General features: G+C 35.2%; 1 protein-coding gene across 11 annotated transcripts in view; it reads right to left on the bottom strand.

Annotated features, from left to right (window-relative positions):
- Window positions 1–883: 883 nt before the first annotated feature.
- The window catches only part of Esrrg (estrogen related receptor gamma), a 593,548-nt gene continuing 571,319 nt past the window's right edge, over window positions 884–23,112 (bottom strand). For all 11 annotated transcript variants that reach the window (XM_026387967.2, XM_077802283.1, XM_026387968.2 and 8 more), the window contains 2 exons: window positions 15,501–15,770; window positions 884–3,761 (listed from right to left, as the gene is read on the bottom strand). In XM_026387967.2, coding sequence (XP_026243752.1) covers window positions 3,517–3,761; window positions 15,501–15,770 — 515 coding nt within the window. In that variant the 3' untranslated portion in view covers window positions 884–3,516. The remainder of the gene's footprint in view (window positions 3,762–15,500; window positions 15,771–23,112) is intronic.

The following is a 23,112-nucleotide window of genomic DNA, read 5'->3' as shown; positions in this document are numbered from 1 at the left end:
GTGAAGCCCATCTACAGCTATAGACATGGTTTTATTATTATTATTATTATTATCATCATTATTATTATTTTTACTACTGGCTATAATGCAACTCCTGGATTATTATAAGCAGTTTAAATTTTTTTGTCCTTTTACGATCTTTGCACATAAGACTGCCATAAAATGTTTTCCTAGGCAGGTAAACAGAGACGCTTAAATAATTAAAATACAATCACCAACACCCATTTTCTCTTCTATAAGAAAAATAGCAGTTTTAAATTTTTTATATCTTTTATGTTATCATTTAAATGCAAAATAGTGGAATAAATACAACAATCTGATCTGATTGAAACACGAGTGTAACTACAAGGAGTCACACAATCATATTGCTTTAAATAAGAACAAACCTAAAAGAAGCAAAATAAAAATTGAAATCATATGGCTAAAACATACACCTTAAAAACTTTCCAAAACTTCACATTAAGTAAATGGTCTTGCTTGAAACTTGAAAAACCTTCCTCAAGCAAGATTTTAAGATGAGTATTTACCCTAAAGCCCGTGCAGTTCTTTTAGATCTACATTTTAATTTTTCAATTTTTTTTTCTATTTGTGAAATACTTGTTCTTTTGTGATGCTGAGAGACAAACTGAAAACTAAAAATTGTATCTCATTCTTTTAGTGTATCTCCATCTCATGTTTTCAGTTGGTTGGCTCTTACTTCTGAAGCCCAAGTACTTTAATGTGATACAGTGAAAACGATGTATATATTGTATATATTATATTTATATATTGTGTAATTGAATAGTAGCAACTTAAACCCTGCACAAACTTTCTGGAAAATAATCTTTTTAAACACTTACATATATAAATAATCTTATAGAATCAGCACCTTTTTTCCCAGGAGTTGTATTTTCTGTTGTTATTCATTTTTAAAGGGATGTGCCAATTTCTGAACTCCTATCACAGCTATAAATTTCAAGTTATTGACCATCTGAATGAATTGCTAATGATGATTTATCTAGAATCACACTACAGTCACTTCTCTACTGAGAAACCACAATCTACAATATAGTCCCATATAGCTAATGATAGATACACAGTATTCCTAGCACTGGGTTGATGAAATATCAACCCAAGGTATTTTGTTTAAAGCACACAAAGTAGCAATAGTTTTGGAAACGAGTCCGCACCAAAAAGTTTCGCAACAACACAGAGCGAGTTAATAACAACATCTGAGAGATGATTGAGTGAAAGCCATATATACAGCATTTAAAAATTAGACTTATCTATATTCTTGAAATATTCAAAGTTTTATTTCTAAGCTATACATTGGTATTCTATAATAAACCATTAGAGAAATTATTCCTTGTTTTGAAAATATTATTATGATTTTGATGTGTATCTGTTCATAATGAATACTTGTTTGGAGTTTCAATCTCTTAGTTATTATTAGGAAGAACCTTATTACTGGTAAGGAATAGAATATACTACTGTAGTCTCCTGAGGAATTGTACATCCAATATTGTCTCTAATTCTACCCTGTGTCTAAAAGCACACACCACAAGAATCCTAACACCACAAGAACAAGACGACAGTCTTTGAATGCAACATAAAATTCAGAAAAGCACAGCAAACATGAAACATTGAAAAGCTGAACTACATTTCTTTTGTTTGTTAGGATTACAATTTTAATTACATCTGTGTACATAGAATAAGACTGTTCACATAGTACAGGGAGCAGCTACTAACACTGGTCCATTGGTATAGCATTTGATGGAGGTTACTGTTTATTGGTTATTCGGCGACTGTGGATTTCGGGGGCATCTAATTGATTTCTTCATTAGATTACACCTCTTAACAGTCTGGAACCTGACTGACTTTCATGCTGTGACAATACTGGTTGAAAAGCACATATATTGGCTTAGCTCTTGGTAAAAACTGCAGATTAATACAAATGAACATTCCTAAATGAATAAACTCTTATGGATTGGGTTTTAGAATTTGGTCAGGTGTCTGCTGTCTTTGATGATTTTTTTTTTTTTGTGATTGAGATATATATATATATATATATTTTAAATTCTGACATTTGCCTTATTGCCACTTAAATGAATACTGGCTCACAGCTCCTTCTAAGACAAGGTCTGTAACTTTGCAAACAGGCAGTATCTCATTCCTAACCACCAGGGCAGCTAGAAATCCTATGGCAACTTTACTTCCCAGGCAGAGAGGTGTGATCGTGACAATTCTACAGATCTGTATTCCATGTGCAATGCTTATATATGTGACTGCTCAGAGTCACAGTAGGTGTAATCTAATCCTTGGTGTCAGTGAACATTTAGGTAAACTGGAGTTCATGTTAAGAAATTGATGTTTGGGACCAGACTGGCACACAACATAAATTGCATCCGTGATAATATGCACCTTCCCTTCAACTATTGCTTGAGTAAGTTAAATTCCCATATTAATAAATGGCTGAAAAGTGGTAAAGCTGGTACAAAAAAATCTCCATTTGTAAGAAGAAACAAAACATTTTTTTAAAAATCTTCCTTCAGGATTCATTTGTCCTTCATTATTGTTCATAATTGTTCAAAGCCAGCACAAAATTGCAGTATTCTTATTCCTCTTTAGTATTGCATGAATGAATAAAGCTTAAACTATTCCCTGAAAAAGTTACATAGTAGCTAAACTAACAAATACCTGGAAGACTTGAAAAAACAATTAAGGAATCAAATGGCTGTAACTGATCTAGATGGAAAAGCAATGATAAGAAGCAGCCGATGCCATGTTGCTTCAGTTGTCTAATTAGAGGCTGCTCCCATGAAATCTAATACTGCACTCAGTCAATTCGCTTCTGTTGCACTGTACTTTTAGGTATGTTGGTTCTCTCGCTTTGATTCCTTAGTCATTGGGGACATTATGGTTCACAATAAGTTCACTGGTATCCATATTATGGATCCCCATCCTTTGGCAGGGCTGGCTTCCATCTCTCTTCAGTTAGAGACCTCTTTTTAAAAGTTTAGCAGCAGAAGGAAGGAAAGGAGAGGAGAGGAAATGAGAAAAGAAAGAAGAAGAAGAAGAGGAGAGGGGGTGATAGGGGAGGAGGAAGGCAGGAAATTTTCCTTATGATTAGAGCTATTTAAATTGTAGAATAAAACAAGAGGATGAGAAAAGAGAGGAAGCAGGAGAAGAAATGATAAGGAAGGAAGGAAATGAGGGAGAGAAAGAATCAGTAATGAAGGAAGTCAAGAAATGAGAGAGAGGGGGAAGAAGGGAGGGAGAAAAACATAAAGAAGAAGAGATATGAAAAAGAAAGAAAGAAAGAGAGCGAAGGGATGAGAGATAAAAGTAGAAAGAAAAATGCATCCGGAAGATATGGAGGAATCTGAAAGCTGCTTCAAAGTCTTGCTGCTAAAATATCAGTGCAGTCTGTGTTGGTTTCTGATGTTGGTAACTAAATTCTAAGTTTCTTCGACATCACTCTCGGGTTGATTTTCCCTTTTTCAACGTGCAGGATGGGAAGGCCCAGGAAGCTTTTAGTCAGACCTTGGCCTCCAGCATTTCCAAAAAAAGTTTGTGCATGGGGACTTTGCCTTCCAGTTTGATGTTGTAGAAATGCTGCACAGCCTTGGTGGACGTCTGCCTCAGGAGCGGGAGCGTCATTAGCATCTTGCCAGCTCGGCGAGGGTCTTCCATGTGCTGGCCAGCCTCATAATCCTGCAGGGCCTCGTGTAAGACATCCTGGAGCTTCTGAACGGCTTCCACATCTTCTATGTGCATGGAGTCTGTGCAAGGAAGCAAAACATACAAATAATCATGTGAATAATAAGCCTTTGCAGCTTAAAGTTATAAAAAGTTAAATAGACACTAGAACCAAACAAGGACACAATGAAAACTATATACCAATATCCCTGGTGAGCATCAATACAAAAACTCTCAACAAAATACTAACAAATTGTACTCCTATACTTCCCTAAAGTCAAAGCTGTGATTTGTTCAGAGTCTCACATATCTAAAAATATGTTTTCTTTTCCTAAATTTTACTACAGTAGTTTTCTATACTAGAATGGAATATGGGGATGATTCTAAAAGATTATTAGTTAATCTTGTCTGCGTTTTTGTTTTTGTTTTTTTAACCTCTTAACACTGAATAAGACAAAATTTCCTATTAACAGATTACAATCTCAGCTCTTTTATTCGTTGTCTTATTCAGCTATTCATTCATTCAACAAAAAATGATGGGAGGTCATCTATTCAAAGTGTTATTCTAAGTGCCATCTGAGATAAAGTTGTTTAAAAATCTCGATCTTGTCTGTAAAAAGCTCATATTTCCCAGAGGGGAAAAAGTTGATGACTAAGATCTTAATTAACAACTCCATGTGAATACATTGAATCTAGCACTATATCATATTCACAATAAATTCTTTTTCCTTTCAGGATTTCTAATGTACTAGTAACAGTTCATTAAAGCATCCTTACATACTCCCCATCTTTCTGCTGAAAAACAAATGGTGTCTTTAGGTTACTGAGTTGTGAAATATTTTCTTCACATTTGTGAAGGTGAACTTTGCCCCTGAGCTGACTAATTTGAAAATCTAATTCAATCGGGCAAAGAAAGGGTTAACAAGGTTGTCACAATTCTTCTTGGGAGAAATGTGAGATGTGGGGGGAAAAATAAAAGTTACAGCTCAAGCGCTAAAACAGACACTTAATTATATACAAGTTTGAATCATTTAGCACGTTTTATTGATTCTGATGACAGTTTATCTGTTAATTACACATAATGGAGTCTTTGGGGGATTCTTCATGTTTAATAATTCTAGTTCTCTGAGAACGCTGAGTTCTAAGATATATGTAGTTAGCCCAATCTTTCATACAATTCAAATATAGGCAAAAAGGGAACGAAAAAAGAGGAAACATAATTTAAAATCAAGTGGCTAACCATATAATAAAAAAGAAACAGGCAAAGTCATTAAAAGATAGATGGCTATAAGAGGTAACACGTGTTTTTTTTCAACTTCTGTGCATTTTGTTCGTTGTTTTTCGTCAGTGCTGTCATTTTGAATCATTTCACCACATCATTGGTGGATTGGCCCCTGTTCATATAACAACAATTAATGACATATTTCTTGAAAATAATTTTAATAATCTGGAATATAGTTGTTTTCACTAGTTACTGCTCAAGATATAATTTCTGCTTGGTAAAGTAAACAGATAAAAAAAAAATGGAATCCTTCAAAGTGTGGAAGAGCGTTGAACCAAGTCTGGGGACCTCACCAACAGTACACCTAGACTTTTCTCCAGTCTGGCTCCTATCCACATGGCAAGCTCATCCACCTCCCTTAGTGTCCTCTTTGAGAAGCCAGCATGGATGGGTTCTGAAGTCCCTAAGTGTTGGTAAAGTTAGCAATGAAAGCATAGTCATGGAGGTGTGAAGTCATGTACTCTCATATATTTTTCTTTTTTTTCTATTTTTGCGCTTAAATGCCACCAGAAAGAAAAATCGGGATAGGGCACAGACATACTCTACTGGTGAATCTCTAGGTATATAAAAGGCAGTAAACACCTTGTACATAAGGGAATGGAGATTAAATGAATTATCTAACCTGTTCTGGGACTGCAAGTTAGCCATTTATATGGAAAAACAGGATGACAGATGGAAGGGGAAGATGAGAATTACATTCATTAGAGACAAAACAAAAGTAAAATGAAATAAATATTTTCCAACTAGAATCAAAGAAAGAATAAAAGCCATAGATTTATCATCCCTTTGGAGTTGAACATTGCACCATTTCAGCTCCTAATGGCCCAACCAGTTCGGTATCTCTGATACTGCGTTGGAGTTCTCCTTAAACTTGTTTTTCTTTGAATAAAAATTATGTTGCTAAATGTATAACACGTTACCATTTCCTTTTGTAAAAAAGTGAGATGCAATTGACCTTTGAGCTCATTTTATTGAAACTTCCATCATCAGCAGCAATGTTCTCTACAACACTCATAGCAAGAACATTCCCAGGTATATGTAGAATATTCTACTTGACAAGAGAAAAAAACTAATTATTAGAAACCTCTTCCTCATATGTCTATTCCCAAATCTTTCCAAATTCCTTCCTCAAGTCCTGGTTCTAAGTACTGGAACGATCCAGGAGAGACTCCCCTTTTCTATATGAGAGAACCTTAAAATGCTTACAGTTAGCAACAGTCACCTCAGCCCACACCCTGAGCCTTGCCTTTCCCACTACTCTGCTCAGCAGGAGATATATTAGGGGATGTCACAGGAAATGAGGCGAGAACAAATAGCAGAGAGATATGCTCACAAACAGCAATTAAGACTTCAAACTATTCTTTAAAGGCTGTGATTTAGCTTGAGAGATTTAAAAATGATTTAATCAAATTACTATGATAATTTAACTTCCCATTTACAGAAAAGATTCTAACTCATTTTAGCTTTACCCATTCTCGGATCTGCTAATACTTTAAATGCAAACTCACTAAATCTGAACTATTTAATTAGACCATGATTCAGCTGGCAGACTGCTGAAGAAAATATTAATCTCCATTAGAGATCCTAGTTCAAGTTCTGGCTCTGTGGCTTTAATCTGTTTTGTTCTTTGGGCTAAATTTACATGTACATGCCAGGCTTAACAGAACTGGCATTAATTTGTGTAATTATTTAGCTTTGGTTGTTAGTGCTGGTTCTTTTTTAACTATGCTTCAAAGGAAATAGTACCAGTATGTGTGCTAATGCAAACCAGCTAAACTTAATAATGAGGATCACTGCTTTATGAACTCAATCTGACAAAGTGAGACTGCACATTCAAAACATCGGTAAGCTGTTAAAGAACTTGGATATCTAGGCCCAGACCTATTCAATCAAAATACTGGGATTAAATCCAGGACATTGGTATTTTTAAAAAGATCTAGGCAATTCTGCCAAACCGGTACTGAGAACTAATAAACTGAACAATAAAACAAACAAATGCTTTTAAAAAGAAACAAGATTTCAAAAATAACCAGAGTGCAAGTGTCCATGCGTTGTCAACCAAATAAGTTTCAATACCAAACAATAAAATAGAATTCTTTAATAACGTTCAATATTTTATTCTGTGAATGGGATCCTAAAGGAATGTGCCTAGTTCAGATCATTTACTCTGGGAACATAGCTAAACAGCCTTATATCTGCAGTTGCGAAATTCAATGAGACTTAGAGACATTATGAAAGAAATTTTCTTTTTATGTCTTACCTGGAGTAAAACACTTCCCTTTTCTATGTTAAAATATTTATTTTTGTGGGCATGGGTGTAGCGACTCCAAAATGCCCATGTCCTGTTTGGGTATTGTCTTCAGCAACTATAGCTCACCCTTGACAATATTTTCTAAAAAGTTGCCAAATCTCATATTGAGGATGGGTCCAAATGCTAGAAATGCACCAAGTGCATTCAGAGTCAAGTCTAGTACATGATCTAAACCAGCAGGATAACCTTTTCGGTGGAGCACAGGTGTTGACTATCTTTGGTGTTTGTTGTACTGCCTATATGAAGAGTGGCAAGGGCAGGTCATTGTGACTCTGTCCAATCATTAAAGGAATGAAACAGAATTGGCTGGAAAGGATGAAGATGTGAACAAAGGTCCATTTTCTAATAGAGAATTAATGTATCAAAATTTCAACACTAATTCATGAAGAGTCCCAACAGAGTGAACCTAAGGGTCATGATCAACTAAGGTCCTGAAGAACACTGACTGACTACATGGCAAATGGGCTCTTGATTAACATACAGAGTTGCCCCTAAATTTAGAGAAAAAAGATATTTGTCATAAAATTTTGGTGAAAAATAGGTAGATGGGATTCTAGTAAACTGGTGATAGGAGCAGCAATTTTTTAAAATCTCTCCAAATGTGCATATAAAATGACAATAAAACAGAGCAACTATATGGCAAATCTAGAAATTTATGACGTTTACAGCAGAAATAGGTGATGAAGTATCCCTAAGATGTGCACATGCGCACATGCACACACACATACACACATGCTTAGTGGATCTGTATTCCTACTTTGTTCATGGAAAGGACCTAGCAAGGACAGTCCACCCAGAATGTACCCCTAGCACCCAGGGGTACACCTAGAATCTGATTCTAGGCTGTGTTCAGGAAATCTTTAAAATGAATATGAAACATCTTGTCATACCAAATGGCATGAATACTATTTATAACTACAAGATCAATCTAAAAAAGATTTCAGAAGCCAACCTGAAAAGGTTTCCACTGAACAAAAATGGAATAACCTGAATTTCAAAAAGGGTTATAATTATAATTTATTGAAGTCCATTAAATATATTGGATATGTATTTATCATTATATTAAGAAGAAAGCAATTTTTTTTTTAATTCTGAAAACTGGTAAAGAAGGAAAAAGAATCAAACATTTGTACTACTCTTCCTAAACTATTTCACCGGTAACTGAATGAAAACCGGTTACAAAATTACAAATCACCATTGTACAATCCCCAATGAATTCAGGTAATGAACATCCACAGCTGCTAACATCCCAGACAGTATGTACTTCCCAATGAACAACACACCAGCTTCAGGTGACATCGGGATAGAATCTGGGTCTGAGTTAGTCTCTGAGTCCAGTTACCAATTTGTACAAAATGCAAAAAGCAGAAAAACACAATGAACTGAAATCTTCAAAATCTAGACTGTCAAATGCTATGGCTTGTTTAGTAGATAAAACAAAAATGAAGGAGAAACTTGTAGATTTAGATATAGAAACCTGAAAATCCATCCATATTTATTTTTTAAAGCCAGATATAGTGGCCCATGTCTGTAATCCCAACTACTCTGGAGGCTGAGGCAGGAGGATTGCAAGCTCCGAACTAGACAAGCTCATTTAGGGAGACTCTGTCTAAAAATAAAAAATAAAAAATGGAGATGTAGCTTAGTGGTAGGGTATCCCTGGGTTTAGTACTTAGTATTGCATAAGAAAATAAAATGTGTGTGTGTACACATAAAAGTTTTAATGGACAAGACTAAACTATATACCTAAGGATATGTTCACATTTAGTAATAAGGTGATGAAACACAAGGAGTGATAACTATGAAAGTCAGGATAGGACTTTCCACAAAAATGTTTATTTTTTATGTGAGAGAGAGAGAGAGAGAGAGAGAGAGAGAGAGAGAGAGATATGAAAAAAATTTTTGCTGCCACCACTGCCATTTTCCTAGAATCCATTCTCCCTATTTTTAATCCATATGTTATATTTGGTACTTTTTTTTGTAAAAAGTGGAAAAATTACTTTTGTGGAAGAAAGGAGGTTGAGTCATGGAGGCTGGGATTGGGACAGGAGGGATACGTTACAAAGCTTTACTTCTTGAACCCTGTATTCATTGTAATAGACTGAAAAATGGCTCCAAAGATAACCAGGTCCTACTCTCTGTGAAACCTGTGGATTTTAGCATTCAAGGCAAAAGGAACTTTACACATGTGATTGAGGGCCTATTGTGTATTGATACAGGAGATAATCCTAGGCCCCTCAATGAAAGCAAAGGAGGGAAGAAGAAGGCGGTGTTACTCACAACTGAGTTGAAATGCTACAGCAACAGCTTCAAAGACAGAGGAAGCTGCCAGGAGCCAAGAAACTCCATGGATGTGGCTGTATAAGCTAGAGAAGGCAAGGGAACAGCCTAAACCCTGGAGCCTCCCCAGGGAAGGTAGCCCTTCTATACCTGTCGGAGACCTAGTGAAGCTGATTTTAGACATCTAACCTTCAGAACTGTAAGAGAATAAATGTATATTGTTTAAAACCCTCAAGTTGTAGTGATTTATTATTAGCATAAGAAGCTAAAAAACATATTGAATCATGCATTTTTGTGTGTGTCTTCTTTTGCATTAAAATGGTGAGAGAGATAGGAGAGGGAATGAGAAACTTCTGATGGGGTGGTCTCTTCTAGAAAGCAATTTCTTTATAGGAAATCCATAGACTGTAGAAACATGTACAAAAATACCAAAGAAGCTGTTTATATACCAAGAAGAAAGTTGGATAAAAAGAAATATTTTAGGTCTTTTACAAACCAGAGAATTTATGATGCTAATATTGGAAATAATAACAATAATTCTAATTTTATCCTCAACTATGATAAGAAGATTAGAGCTTTCAATTACACAGTTTTCCATTAAGGCCCATTTATTTTTTTCAAAAGGACTGTTCTCCTCATTCCATGCCCTGGTTAAAAAGTCAGCTTCTGCTACATGTACGAAAACCCACAAATTACTCTTACTGTATTTATAGGAAACACTGAACCACAGAAAAACTCCATGGTTATAGTTTCTTTCCTCCAGGCTTCCCCTCACAAATCCCAGATTACCGTTATCATTGTTACCTTTACCTTGTATAATGGGATTTCTCTGCTAGGTCTTCTCTATTTCCCTACAATTGCTTAAGGCCTTCCCATGTATCTCCCAGCCCCCATCTCTTAAAACTTTGCCAGGAGTTTTCTAACTCCATTTAGTAGAAGTGTTAAAGATAATTTTAGTGGATAAGCGAATGTTGACGTCAACTTGGTTGATGGATACTTCAACCTTCCATGGCATCAAACATGATCTGCATCATGCTAATTAAGTTTTGTAATAGATTGCTCTTTGTCTTAGACCCATAAATGAAACTGACGTTATAGTCACTGAAAACCTCAAAGTAAAGCAACTTCAGAGTATTTTGTTTGCTACTACTCAGGTTGAAAATACAGATATTTTTGCAGCAAATATGTTTTATACTGTGCCAAGGCACAGTAATCACAAAGCATTAAAAAAGTATATTTAAGAACTATTTTTTTGTTTTGCTTAAAATTTTGCAATATCATAATATATATGAAAATTAAAGGTTGCATTAAAAATACTTTTCAAATATATCATCTGAAATATAATTAACCTGAGAAGCAATGTTAGATTTCTGTTTAAAAATGTAGACTAGAAGGTAGAAAATTATAATTTTGATTTCTTATCTCTTATTTAGCATGAACTACTTTTTAGTCTGGGTAAAAGATCTACCTACCATGCTCATTTACCACAAGACACTAAAAATCACATGGTAAGCATTTCCTCTTAAATTCAGTTTGTCATTTTCCTGGGTGGTTTTATAGGTGTCAGCTCTCCCTATCTGAGGAATATAGATCCATAGATTCAACCAACCATGGATAGAAAATATCCAAAAAGATAAACTGTGTTTGTTCTGAACATGTACGGATTTTTTTCTTGCTATTATTCCCTACACAATATAATAATTATTTATTTAGCATTTGCATTGTATTAGGTATTATAAGTAATCTAGAGATGATTTAAAGTATACAGGAGGTGTACATAGGTTATATGCAAGTGCTGCCATCTTGTATAAGGGACTTGAAACTGTGTATTTTGGAGTCCATGGGTGGGCAGAGAGGTCCTGGAACCAATTTTTCCAGATACTGAAGAACAATTGTAACTTAAATTCAAAAAGACAGCAAAATAAAAGAAGAAGGCACACAATTCTTAACTAAATATAAAAATGTTAATTTAGGTTCTTGAATATGAAATTACAATGGCTCTAGTATTCTACACTGAGCCTTTTAAAGATATAATACATAATTATTTATGAAATACAAATAGCTCACTAGATAGCAAGGGACAGAAGATCCAACTCTCTGCTTCACAGAGACCATACTTCTTTATCAGCTCACTTCAGATATCTGTAAAATGATTTAGACATGTCTACAGCATGGGTATGTTGTAGGAATCAAATGAGATTAACCAAAAGAGAATTAAAGAAAAAAATGGCTACAGAAAGATTCTATAAAAAAATAATATCTTGGACATTAGATAAAATCATCTCCAGAATATAAAAGAAAAAATTATTTCAACTTATAGTAAAATCAGCTAAGAACATGTACATTTTTTTTCTTGCCATTATTCTCATATTGCCATTATGAGGTTGTTATAATTATGTAGGATTTGAAGTTGATGACCAAAGTATTAATTTTAGCTGTGTATCATTAGGTGCTATCCTTCCAGAAATACCGTGTAGAAGTTAAAAAAAAAATCCCTAACTTTAAAAATACTTATTTTTGAAAGGAATGAACTCACCTGTTTTCAGACTGGGGACAGGACAAGGGTGACAAAAGTTAAAATGTGAGTGGCAACTATGAAGTATAAAGGTCTTGTGACTTGAACAAAAGAGAATAATCAGACCTAAGGTGATTCATAATTTTTAGACTCCTTTCATCTTCCACTATGTGAAAATGAGTATATTACATTGGGACCAGTGATAGCACTTTCAAACAAATTCATAGGTATATGAATCAATGGAATCAATCAAGAGAATAGAATCCTGTGGCATAACCTTACCCAAAATGCTTATAACAATATTTCACAATATTCTCCAATACAAAGATAAAATTCATCATAAAATCATAGAATTCCCCCAAATGGAAACAATTCGAGAGATCAGTCTAACCTCATGGTGCATGCATGAGAAGACTGGAATCTACAAATTACCATGTTAAAATTGTGACCTAGATTTTTCTTTTTAAATTTGATCCCACAGAGCTGCATCATGGGTGCAATAATTAATTTCTCAATGTTAATACTCAAAGATAAGAGAAAACACAGCTTATATGAGTCTATAAATTTGTTATGTTCAAAAGTAATTGAAATAATTATTTAGGATTTTCAAATACATGTATGTAAGAATTGCAGTATTAGTTCATCATGGTGCTATTCTGAGCCATGTACTTGAAGATAGGCAATATACTACCAATGTTGTTCTGGTGTCATGTTTTCCTGAATTCACATACGACAGAAACACCACCACAAAAAATATGACAGTCATTATAGGAGGTCAAGTGCCTTATTTCCCAAGCATAATATTTATAATTTTTTAATGAAGACACATGTTTAAAATAACATGAAATCTAGATAAATTGGACATTGGTTATTAACACATAGCTATACAGGGAAAGCTAAAATACTTACATAAATAACATTAGGGATTTTTTGCATAAAACGTCATTTATATTCATTTGAAATTCCTAAATACTAAAAGCAAATCTAGGAGTTTTTTAGGATATTTATGAAAAGTATTAAAATATTTTCATACTGATGTGTTCATGAGTAGTTAAAGAAACTTACACTGGTTCTAATCTAGACAAACCTATAATTTTATGACTAAAAAACTGAAATAAAATAGATTTACATTGACAGCAATGTAAAAAGAAAAAGAAAAAAGGATTTTTGAGTTGTTTTCCCCAAACTAAAAATGTGGTGCTTGTGTGTTAGATGGTGAACAAAAGTTTACAGCACAGGAAAGGTGGGACAATGTAGAGGTTAAAATAGTTTTTATAGTCCTTAATCACGTCTTCTTTAGTATGGAGTTTGGTTCAATTAATTTTCTTGGTATTAAGAGGCTAAAAATAAAAAAGGGTTAGAATCACTTGCAGAAAAAATTTGTGCCATGCAGAAATTTCCTGCAAAGCAAATATGATAATAGGAGAAACAGAAAAGCTTGGTAAATAAATATTTCTGGCTTTAAACAGAAAAATAAACTAACAAGTTCTTTAAATAAAGTCTAATCACCAGTCACTGTTGTAAAGTAGGTCACTTCTTCCCCCAACAGCAGAGTATGTGGGATTAGAACATTTATATATCAACAATATTAATGACTATATTTCTAAGCAACAGAGACATAAATGCTGCTACTAATTAAGGTACTCTAAATTATAATACTTAGCCATAAAGCATACATCTAACATCTAAAATTATAAACTTTTAGCAATTTTTATGATAAAGCTTTAGCATTGCTCAGCATTCACAATTAGCTAATAATTTTAAAAAGCAATTTGAAATATAAAACATGTAAAACATACTTACTCTATTTTAAAAACAATTGACCAATTAATTGTTTCAAATGAGAATTGTTTCATTATTACCAAATAAAAATGCCTCCCCAAGCAATGCTATAAAATCTTTCACCTAAATATGAGAGATCCATCTGTGAAGTTTGTACAAACTAATAAATTTCCAGAAAACTTCTATCCCATCTCCCACTTTTACCTTCTCACAAGCAAGGCAGAGGGTTCCTGAGGGTTTATGACAATAAACCATTTGTCATAAAGAATCATATTTTATAGTTTCACAGAGGAGTGGGAGAAGAGGGGTGAACAGTGTGGTAAGGAAGGGGGTTATATTCCCAATTAAAACTGTGCGATGCTAAACTCCATTATGAAGACAAATAGGAAAGTACAACTTCATTGTTGAAAACAATTTCCCTCCTATCAGTCCAAGGATTTATGCATCAATATTGTAGATGAACTGTTAATTACAAAATCAATTAAAAATTATTTCTAAAAACAGTCACGCGTCCCTAGCTCTCATGGGGGCAATTTGGGCAGAAGGTCTCATCTCACTAGGACCGTGCCAAATCACAAAGTCGTCATCCACAAGTAAGCAAAAGCAATCTGGTTTTTCATTTTTCAGCGCGGCTGAGCCCAGCCTGAGATTGATCGTCACATATGGCCCCAGAAAACAAACTGTCAATACCTTGAATGCTGCAGAATTTGAACAAATAGCCATCCGCCCATTCAAGCCACTCATTGCATCCCATTTAACAGATTTTATTGACAGTTTCCTTCTTGTAATTAAAGGGAAAACTACTGGCCGGCAACCAAGATAAAGTTCAAAGATAGGGTCAAAACAAAAGCAGATGGAGGGGCACGGTGTGACTGTCAATGGTACATAGCATCAGAGCATGTTATTGACACACAGGTATCTAATGATCGGCACGTCATTAAGGGGGGATCTATCCTGAACTTTATGCAAATGCTAAAAGAGACTTAAGACCACAATAAAGCATTAGAAGAGGCACAAAGGAAAAAACAACAAAGCACCAACGATTTTTACTTATCAGAGTTGCTCCCTATTTTAGCACGTTTCAGTTCAAATGGAAGGAACATTTATCCCCATAATTCTTAACCCTTGCTGCCCAGGTGGGACCTTTGAGGGACATACTTCTTCAGCAGCATTTGACTTTTAGAGGATTTCAGAATGTAAGAAATGGAGTTTTGTTTGATAACTAAAATTAGAAGCAACAATAAAAGCATTATCCCTATTGTAAAAATGTGTATTTTTGAGAGAAAGTGGTTTGTTTGGCTCCACAATTCGTTTACATGGACTAGTCTATGAACAACAGCAGAGCTAATTTTGTCCCCAGAGCATCTACTTATGTTGCTCATACCAGAGCTTTCGCTCTGCTATGATCTAAATCAGTAAGTATATTAGGTGGTTAAAGTTTCACAGCTTTCAATAAGCAAGGAAAATAAAAATAATTCCTTTTAAGTGTATTTTTCTCATTTCTAACTATTCTTGGAAGCTACACTGATTATAATTTTGCTGACTCATACAGAATTTACAAACTAGGTCTAACAAATCCCTGATGAAGTTAAGGGAAGGGGGTAAAAATGACATATTAAAAAATGAAGCAATGACCATGTCAATATGCCAACCTGAATTAGCAAGAGCTATAGCTTTGAGGGTGACGAATTCTTCTTTCTCCAGCTTCATGCTCTTGTATTTCTTTACCAGCTGCAGGATAGCATTATTTAGGTCAAGAAGGCCTGCTAATTTGGACTGGTCTTCGTCCATTATATAATCGTCTGCATAGACAAGTTCGTCCTCAAATGAAAGAGATCGGTATACGACACCAAGGATCAAAATTTCCATCCAAGCACTCTGCAGAAGGCTCATCTGGTCCGCCAGGGACAGTGTGGAGAAGCCTGCATGAAAAGATGAGCAGATCAAGTTACTTTAAAGCCATAATTTCATAATGCAACATTAGTTTCATATGGTAGTCAGCTTCTGCACTGGAGCTCACAATGATGCTGAACCTTGATTAGAAGCTCTTAAAATTTTCCCCTGATCACTCTGTGAACAGCAAAGTAAAAGTTACAAACCAGCTTCGATTGGTTGGTGTTTTTATAGGTTTTATAGACTCAGCTGAGGGAAATGAAATAAAGGTCTACATTTTAAAATTTTATTTATCAAAAAAATACCATGTAATCCTTATTGCTTATTACTGGTGAAGGTTTTAGGAATGTATTATGGGAAGTCAGATTTTTAGCTACATACTTTTTAAAAACTGATATTGATAAACAATATAAAAGTCAAAATAATAATTAAAAAAAAACCAGAAACAACAACAAAAAGGAAAACAGGGTGGGCCACACAGTAGACTGCAACTTGAAAACATTTCTCAGTAATGATAGTGAATGAGGAGTTACAACTAGACAAGCCTTCTCAATTGAATAATTTGTCCCCAATGATACTTAATATAAATTTATTTTTAAAATGGCAACTAGTGGTATAAAATAAAGAATACGTAGCAGCTTGGCTTCTTCACCAAGTAAAAAAGTCACAATTTTTACTCAAGTTCAGTTATTTTAAAAGTTAAATATAAACATATTAGGGTTTGGTAGAAAAGAAATGAAAGAAAGATACGGATTGGAAATATTGGCTCTACTTTGGTAATAACTGTTTCACCTTGAGCAGGTCAATTAGCTTGTACCTTAATTTTTACATGTGGGAAATACAATATCCATCCAGATAATCATTTATACCATGTATTTGATAACTTTTGCTATAGTATATATTATTTTTATCTGAAATATATGGTTGACTGCTTCAGTTCTTCACTAGAAATCTGGGCTTCATTCACACAAGCACAAAGTCTCTTCTAATCTTGAAAAAAACAAATGTAAAAATTTAAAATAAAAAAAAATGTTGATCAATAATAAAAGATTAAGTAGTACAATTAAGCATACTCTGGAGAACATATACGTATAGTCGTATCTCACAAGATCTAGGTCTATATTCTAAAATGAAGTCTTAATGATATCTGAACCATTAGATGCTTTTTCTAGAGTCTTTAAAATGCAAAGGTTCATTGCAAGGGTATCTCTAGGAACTCCAAGGATGACCAGCTACCCCCATATGTTTTTTGAGAACAACAGCACCATAATACATGGTCCTGCCATTAGTAATTCCACTAAGGTGGAGAGGGTATTTTTAATAATGCAAATTAAGAAATCTAATTTTACTCCTTTTCCAGATGTTATTACTCAAATATTACAGAAATTATAAACATCCACTTACACCCAAGCTTTTTTAGGCTCCTGCTTCGGGTCATTGTTGCTGTCATTTTTATTCATATCAGATTGTTCCTATTCCATATGATGCCAAAAGCTACAGCACAATAAAGAACAGGGAATGATTTCCTGACCTATTGGTGAAAACACTAACTATAAGTGCTTCATAAAATCATGGAAAGGGGTTAGTCCACTTTTCTAAAGGAGTCTTTATGCAAGTGTGAAAATCATTGTTTTCACTGACAAGGAGCTTACATGTTGTAGGACAGAGCTCATTTTTGTCTGGCTTTGCAAGTTTTCTTTTTCCAGATCTCTTTTTTTCTTATCATTGCAATTTAGGGTTAAATTAATAAATATCCTCTTAGAACTGGACATATAATTGATAACATTTTAAAAAGAAGATTCAAAAGAGAAAAAAACAATGATATAACCTCATAAATAGCACCTCCAGGTGCTTACAATCTGGGGAATGTTATACTCACAAAACTAACTAACAAAAAACATGCACTATTTCTTTTTTCTTTTTCTTTCTATCTCCTCTGATCTAGAAGAAAAAATAAATAAATAAAGTGCAGTGCAGATAATGATATCTAACTCTGGAAAAGATACTAAGTAGGGATATTTTGGTAAATTATATCAACAACTAAAACAAATTATCATTTGGGAAGTTAAGATCAAAAAAGGAAAGGGTTTTTCAATTTGCCTTGGTTTTCTCCCGTCTTTCATGCTCCTAAGCAGCAGTTTTCTGCAGTAGCAGATGGACAGAGAGCGTAGCCCGCAGCACCTTCCTGTGACAGCCCAATTCTCCCTCCCAGACACTGCTGTTAGTAAATAGATTTACACATTCTCCAATCTCCACACATCTTTCTGCCGAATAATTAAAAGCAGGATGATTAGTTTATTGAGTGGAAGGAGGAACTTTTTTATTGAGGTCCATCCACGATTTTATCAGGGCCAGCACTTTTACGGTTGTCAGGGGGGTGCAGGCATCCAATTTTTCTTATCTGCCTGATTAATACAAACGCTGTTTCAGGACGCATTAATTAACAGATACAAATCTACGTTCTCATGGAAGGATCAATACAGAGAAGAAAAGAGGCATCAATGTGAATTTAGTGCTGATGATGGAGAAGGCACGCTATCGACATTTACGTGCACTGAAACTTTAAAGTTGCACTGGGGCCCCTTTGTCCCTGTGATTTACAAATTAACAATTTTTCAGCCGCAACAATGTTTCACACATTTCTTTGGGGTTTAATTAAGTAAAAAGCAATAAAATTTCATTTTTTTTAGGTTGATCCTGAAATTTACTTTTTCGATGCTGATGATTTGTGTGTTTGTACATGTGCGTGTGTGTTTCATACCTCTTGCAAACCTAACTTTTCATTTCACTTCTCTATGAAATAAAGAGAAGGAAAAAAGATAATGAAAAGGTACTTTTTAAAAAAAAATTTGGTTGGGAAGCATGGGGAGATGGTTATAGCATAAGAGAGATGACAAGTTTACTTGCTCAATATCCTCCTCTCTGAGTGGATTCAAGGAAGTGTAATTTTGGCAAAAGCTCAGGAAAAAGAGGAACTATGCTTTGCAAAATAAAATAAAAGTCTGGACTTTTCTACTTCTTCATGGTATATCTAAATAGCTGTCTCAAATTTTTAACCCTTTATATAACAACTCTGCAATCTGCAAGGCAAAGGTGGCACAAAGAGCTTTCCTGCACAAATGCCTGAGTAGCAGTTACACCACCTCATTATGAGACAGTCACATTCCTATGGTCAGTAAAGAGGGCAAATACCTAACAGAGATTTTATTTTAATTCCATAAAATTCTTTTACCTGAATTGAGAATTGCTAGCTACACTTCTTATCCGTGAGTCCATATGGATGAGCAAAGTCTCAAAACCTAAATAACCAACACCTAAATGAGAATGAATGTTTTAATAAAGTGAGTCCAAGGAATCTTCTAATACCTGATGGCTCTGTTGCCTTGTGTACTTGTATCCTAATGATCATTACCTGTTTGTGCTTTTACCAGGTGTTTAATGGTGTTTTATAGCTATCGGGCTACAAGTTAGAGGTCCTCATCATCTATTACATTTAGTTATCTTTGGAGAGAAACCTCTTTCCCAAGTGAAATAAAATATGCTTTGCAGTTGTGTCATTTGAACTTCATGTTTTCTACACCCGGAGATCTTAATCCTTGGTGTGTGACAGGTTATAGTTTTAAATGTTCAGCCGTATTACAGCTTTTTAAAATACACTGATACCCTGGCACATTTTGTTTTTCTTCACTGGCTATAGCCCATTCCTTGTATATCGCTGACAACTCTGATCTCTCTTCATTTCTGTCCGGGAATCAGTGCCATTTAATGTATCTCGGGCATTTTGCTTAGCAGAACGACTCGCTACCTTGACCCACAGTTAAATAGCATGTTTATCTGCAACACAGTGTGCTCCAAATAAACCAGATGACAGTTGGGAATAACATCATTTGGAAGGATTGAAAAGCTTCTCAAGAGGCAGGTACCCCTGAGGTAACAGGCTTGAAGAAAGCATGCTTTGTGCCAACTCTCTTGCCTTCTTCTGCAAGAAACTTCGGAGGTTGACAGTGGTGCCATGGGCACTCATCAAGCACATTTTTTTTTTCAGACTGGCAAACTGATGCACTTTGCAGTCAACTTACAAAAAAGGCTAAGCATCTGAAAGTGTGAAGGGCAAAAAATATCTGACGGCTAGTCTTCAAAAATACACTTTCATTTCAGAAAGCATAAATGTTTATTTCCTGAACGGAGTGTTGACAGAAATAGGCTGCAGTGCAGGCATTTGGGTTTAACCCCTGCTAGGCATTTTTTTTCTTAGCTGCTTTCTTGAAACACAGAGCAAGCATTTTAAATCTTCAGAGTGTCTGTTAATATCAGTTAATCATGGCATCGATTTGCCTGCTCACAGTTTTTGAACTGTACTTTCTCTGTTCCCCCAAAAAATTGACGCTTCTCAACAAATAACATAGCGTGCTAGAATTGTAATTGTGCCGCAGTGACACACTGAGATTGCAAACAAAGTTTATTTAGAGATGACTGCACAATGTGGCATTGGCGAGATTCTCTCTCTTTCATACAATAAACCTAATGTTTCCAAGAACTAGGGATGAAAAGGATAACGCTGGCACTATGGTTTAATCTTAGCTACCTATAAAAACCCAGATGTGCAACCCTTGTTAGATATAAACTTAGTCTATTTTTAAGCCAGTTGCTCTTTTCACATATGATTCAGAAAACACACAGCCCTGGATCCTAGAGATTTTATATGTATATGTGTGGGCACGCATGCATGTTTGTGTATTTCACAAACTGGAATTGACCACAAGGTTGCGAGAAGCAACTACAGATGGTTAACTGCCCAAGTGAAAGCTGGAACATCTATGGGGTGCTATCAGAGGCATTTTGTTAAATTTTTTTTTCTTTAAAAGGGATGGTAATGATTAGCTCTATATTAGATTTTTGGGGCATTAGATAACAATGGCTATAATACCACTCCTGAATTTTTATTCTTTGGGTCTGATCATAATCTACATTTCAATAATTTAAATTCAATCACAACTGGCATGGATAATGTGTGAACATAACTGACAAAAATGGGAAGACCTCCCTTTCTGTCTAATCTGATCATTCGGACATTGTAAGAAGTATGTTTTTGTGGCTTTGTTTTTATACTATCAAGTAGGTTTCACAGAGACTTTATGAAACCACTATGTTAAAAAAGTGGTTCCACGGGACAAATGAACCCACTTTTCATTTGTGGTTTCTGAAAGGTAGAATTTACATTAAAATATTACTGTATTCACACACACACACACACACACACATTTATGTGAGGCAGAACTGACTACATTAATAACAGAGAGCAAACGATCTGGGTAGTTGTGATCAACTAAAGAAGGAGAAGAGACTGGAATTTCAAAGGTGATATCTGTCAGCACGAGACAGAACTACCACTATTAATTGTGAGTGCAGGTGAAGTTGACCACTCACTACTCATAGTGACTATATGACAGCCTAATGAGTTAACTATGAGCTAACTTGTGGCACAGAAATGGAAAACATGTCCCCCTGACCCAGTGGATTTTCTTCTGCAATTTTTCCTTGTTTTCTAGTCCAGCTTGCTATAAAAATTAAAACCATACCAGTAACTAAAGAGAAATAGCCCATAGAGCAAAACAGGAATCTCTCAACCTGATGACAAGAGTTGTTTTTGTTTGTTTTCCCTACCAGTTGGTGACTTTTTAACAACTGCCTGACTGCCTTGAAGAAAGCACTGATGGGGCAGATGAACAAGAACGTAAAAGATGGCCAGGAGGAGTGTGCAGGTACTTTCCGGAAGTCTTTTCTTACCCTTACTTTCCTTTCCTTACCTTTAATCACTTCTGAATGACTACAGAGGAACTGAAATAATTCCCTTATCTTTTCCCAAACGTCTTCTTACCTGGCCTCAACTTAACTTCTTGTGTCCTCTTTTAATCAAGGAGAAAGAAAAATTGTTGAGGGTCCTGGAGATTAGTATGGGCTAAGCTGCCTTAAAGGTGAGAAATCAGTAGCTTTCTTTTCCTATGATCTTTGCTTTGATTACTTGAAAACAAGAAAGTTCTGCCTAGAAAGCTCTCCCTTTTCATGTGTCCAAAATTTGTTTTTTTCTATCAAGGAAAAAGAAAGTAGTCTGATATAATATAGGACTCTTAACATTTTTTTCTTATAAAATGGCATTGTTGGTGTCTCTTTGGGATTTGATGGATGTTGAGGAGGGAAGAGCACCATTTTGAAATCCCATTTCATATTTAAAGAAAAAGAATCTGTGCTTGAATTGGACTTGATCTAGCCCATGACTAGTAGGATCAGGTCAAGAAGTATCAGAGGCTATTACAGAGCATTAACTACTAGCCACTGAAAACCAAGAATATCTGATATGTGGATACTGCTCTCTTCAGGAAATTCCCAAGAAGTCCCCATGTGGCTATAACCAATAGTATTAACTAGGCCATCTTATGAATTGTACCCCCACTCAAAAAAAAAATTAAAATAGTGGAAATTTGAATCCAAGTACATCCAATGACCTTTGAAAATAGTCTTTTGAGTTATGATAAGGCCATTAAGTGTGCCCTAATCTGACTGTATCATTGTAAAAAGGGGTAAGTTTGGACACAGAAATGGATTGTACAGAAGGAAGATGATTTAAACACTTAAGGGAGAATAACATGTAAGAGCCAGGGGATGCTTGAAGATACCAGAAGGTAGGAAAGAGGTCTGGAACAAGTGCTCCCTCATGGCCCTCCCAAGAACCAAGCCCAATGATACTCTGATCTTGGCTTTCCACCCTCCAGAAGAGTGAGAAAATATATCTCTGCTGCTTAATCCACCCAGTTTGTGAGGTACTTTGTTATACCAGCCCTAGAAAGCTAAGGCAGACCCCACTTGACCTCCTCATCTGTCAAACATGAAAAATGAACGAGACTCTCTGAAGAATCTTCCAGTTCCAACAGTTTCAGATTCAGATAACAAACTGAGAATGACTCTCCAAAGCCCAAAGTTGTCTGGGTTATGGTGAGCCCCCCTCCCAATAGAGGTCACTAAACTGGGGGTAGAATGGACCTAGAACTGGCTCCATGTCTGCTACTAAGTAACTGTGAGACTTGGAGGCATGACTCAACTTCTCTGGTTCCTGCTTTATCACCTGTAAATGTAAAAGATGGAAAAGATGTTCCTGAAGGTGTGTTCCAGCCCTGAATTACTAGATTTCTAGTGTTTCTACTGTAATGAAATTCAAATCAACTGACCTGAGGACATCTATTATAACTGGTGTGCAATTAGGATATACAAAATGAGTACAATATAATCCTTGCCTTCTGAGATTTTACAATTAAGTCAAAGTCGATTAGCCTATAATGAAGAAAAGAAAATAGGTGCTACCACACAAGGACAGAT

This window comes from Urocitellus parryii, chromosome 9, assembly GCF_045843805.1.
Source record: "Urocitellus parryii isolate mUroPar1 chromosome 9, mUroPar1.hap1, whole genome shotgun sequence".
Lineage (NCBI taxonomy): Eukaryota > Metazoa > Chordata > Mammalia > Rodentia > Sciuridae > Urocitellus > Urocitellus parryii.
Note: the sequence above shows the minus strand (reverse complement) of the source record. Positions and strands in the feature narration are given on the sequence as shown.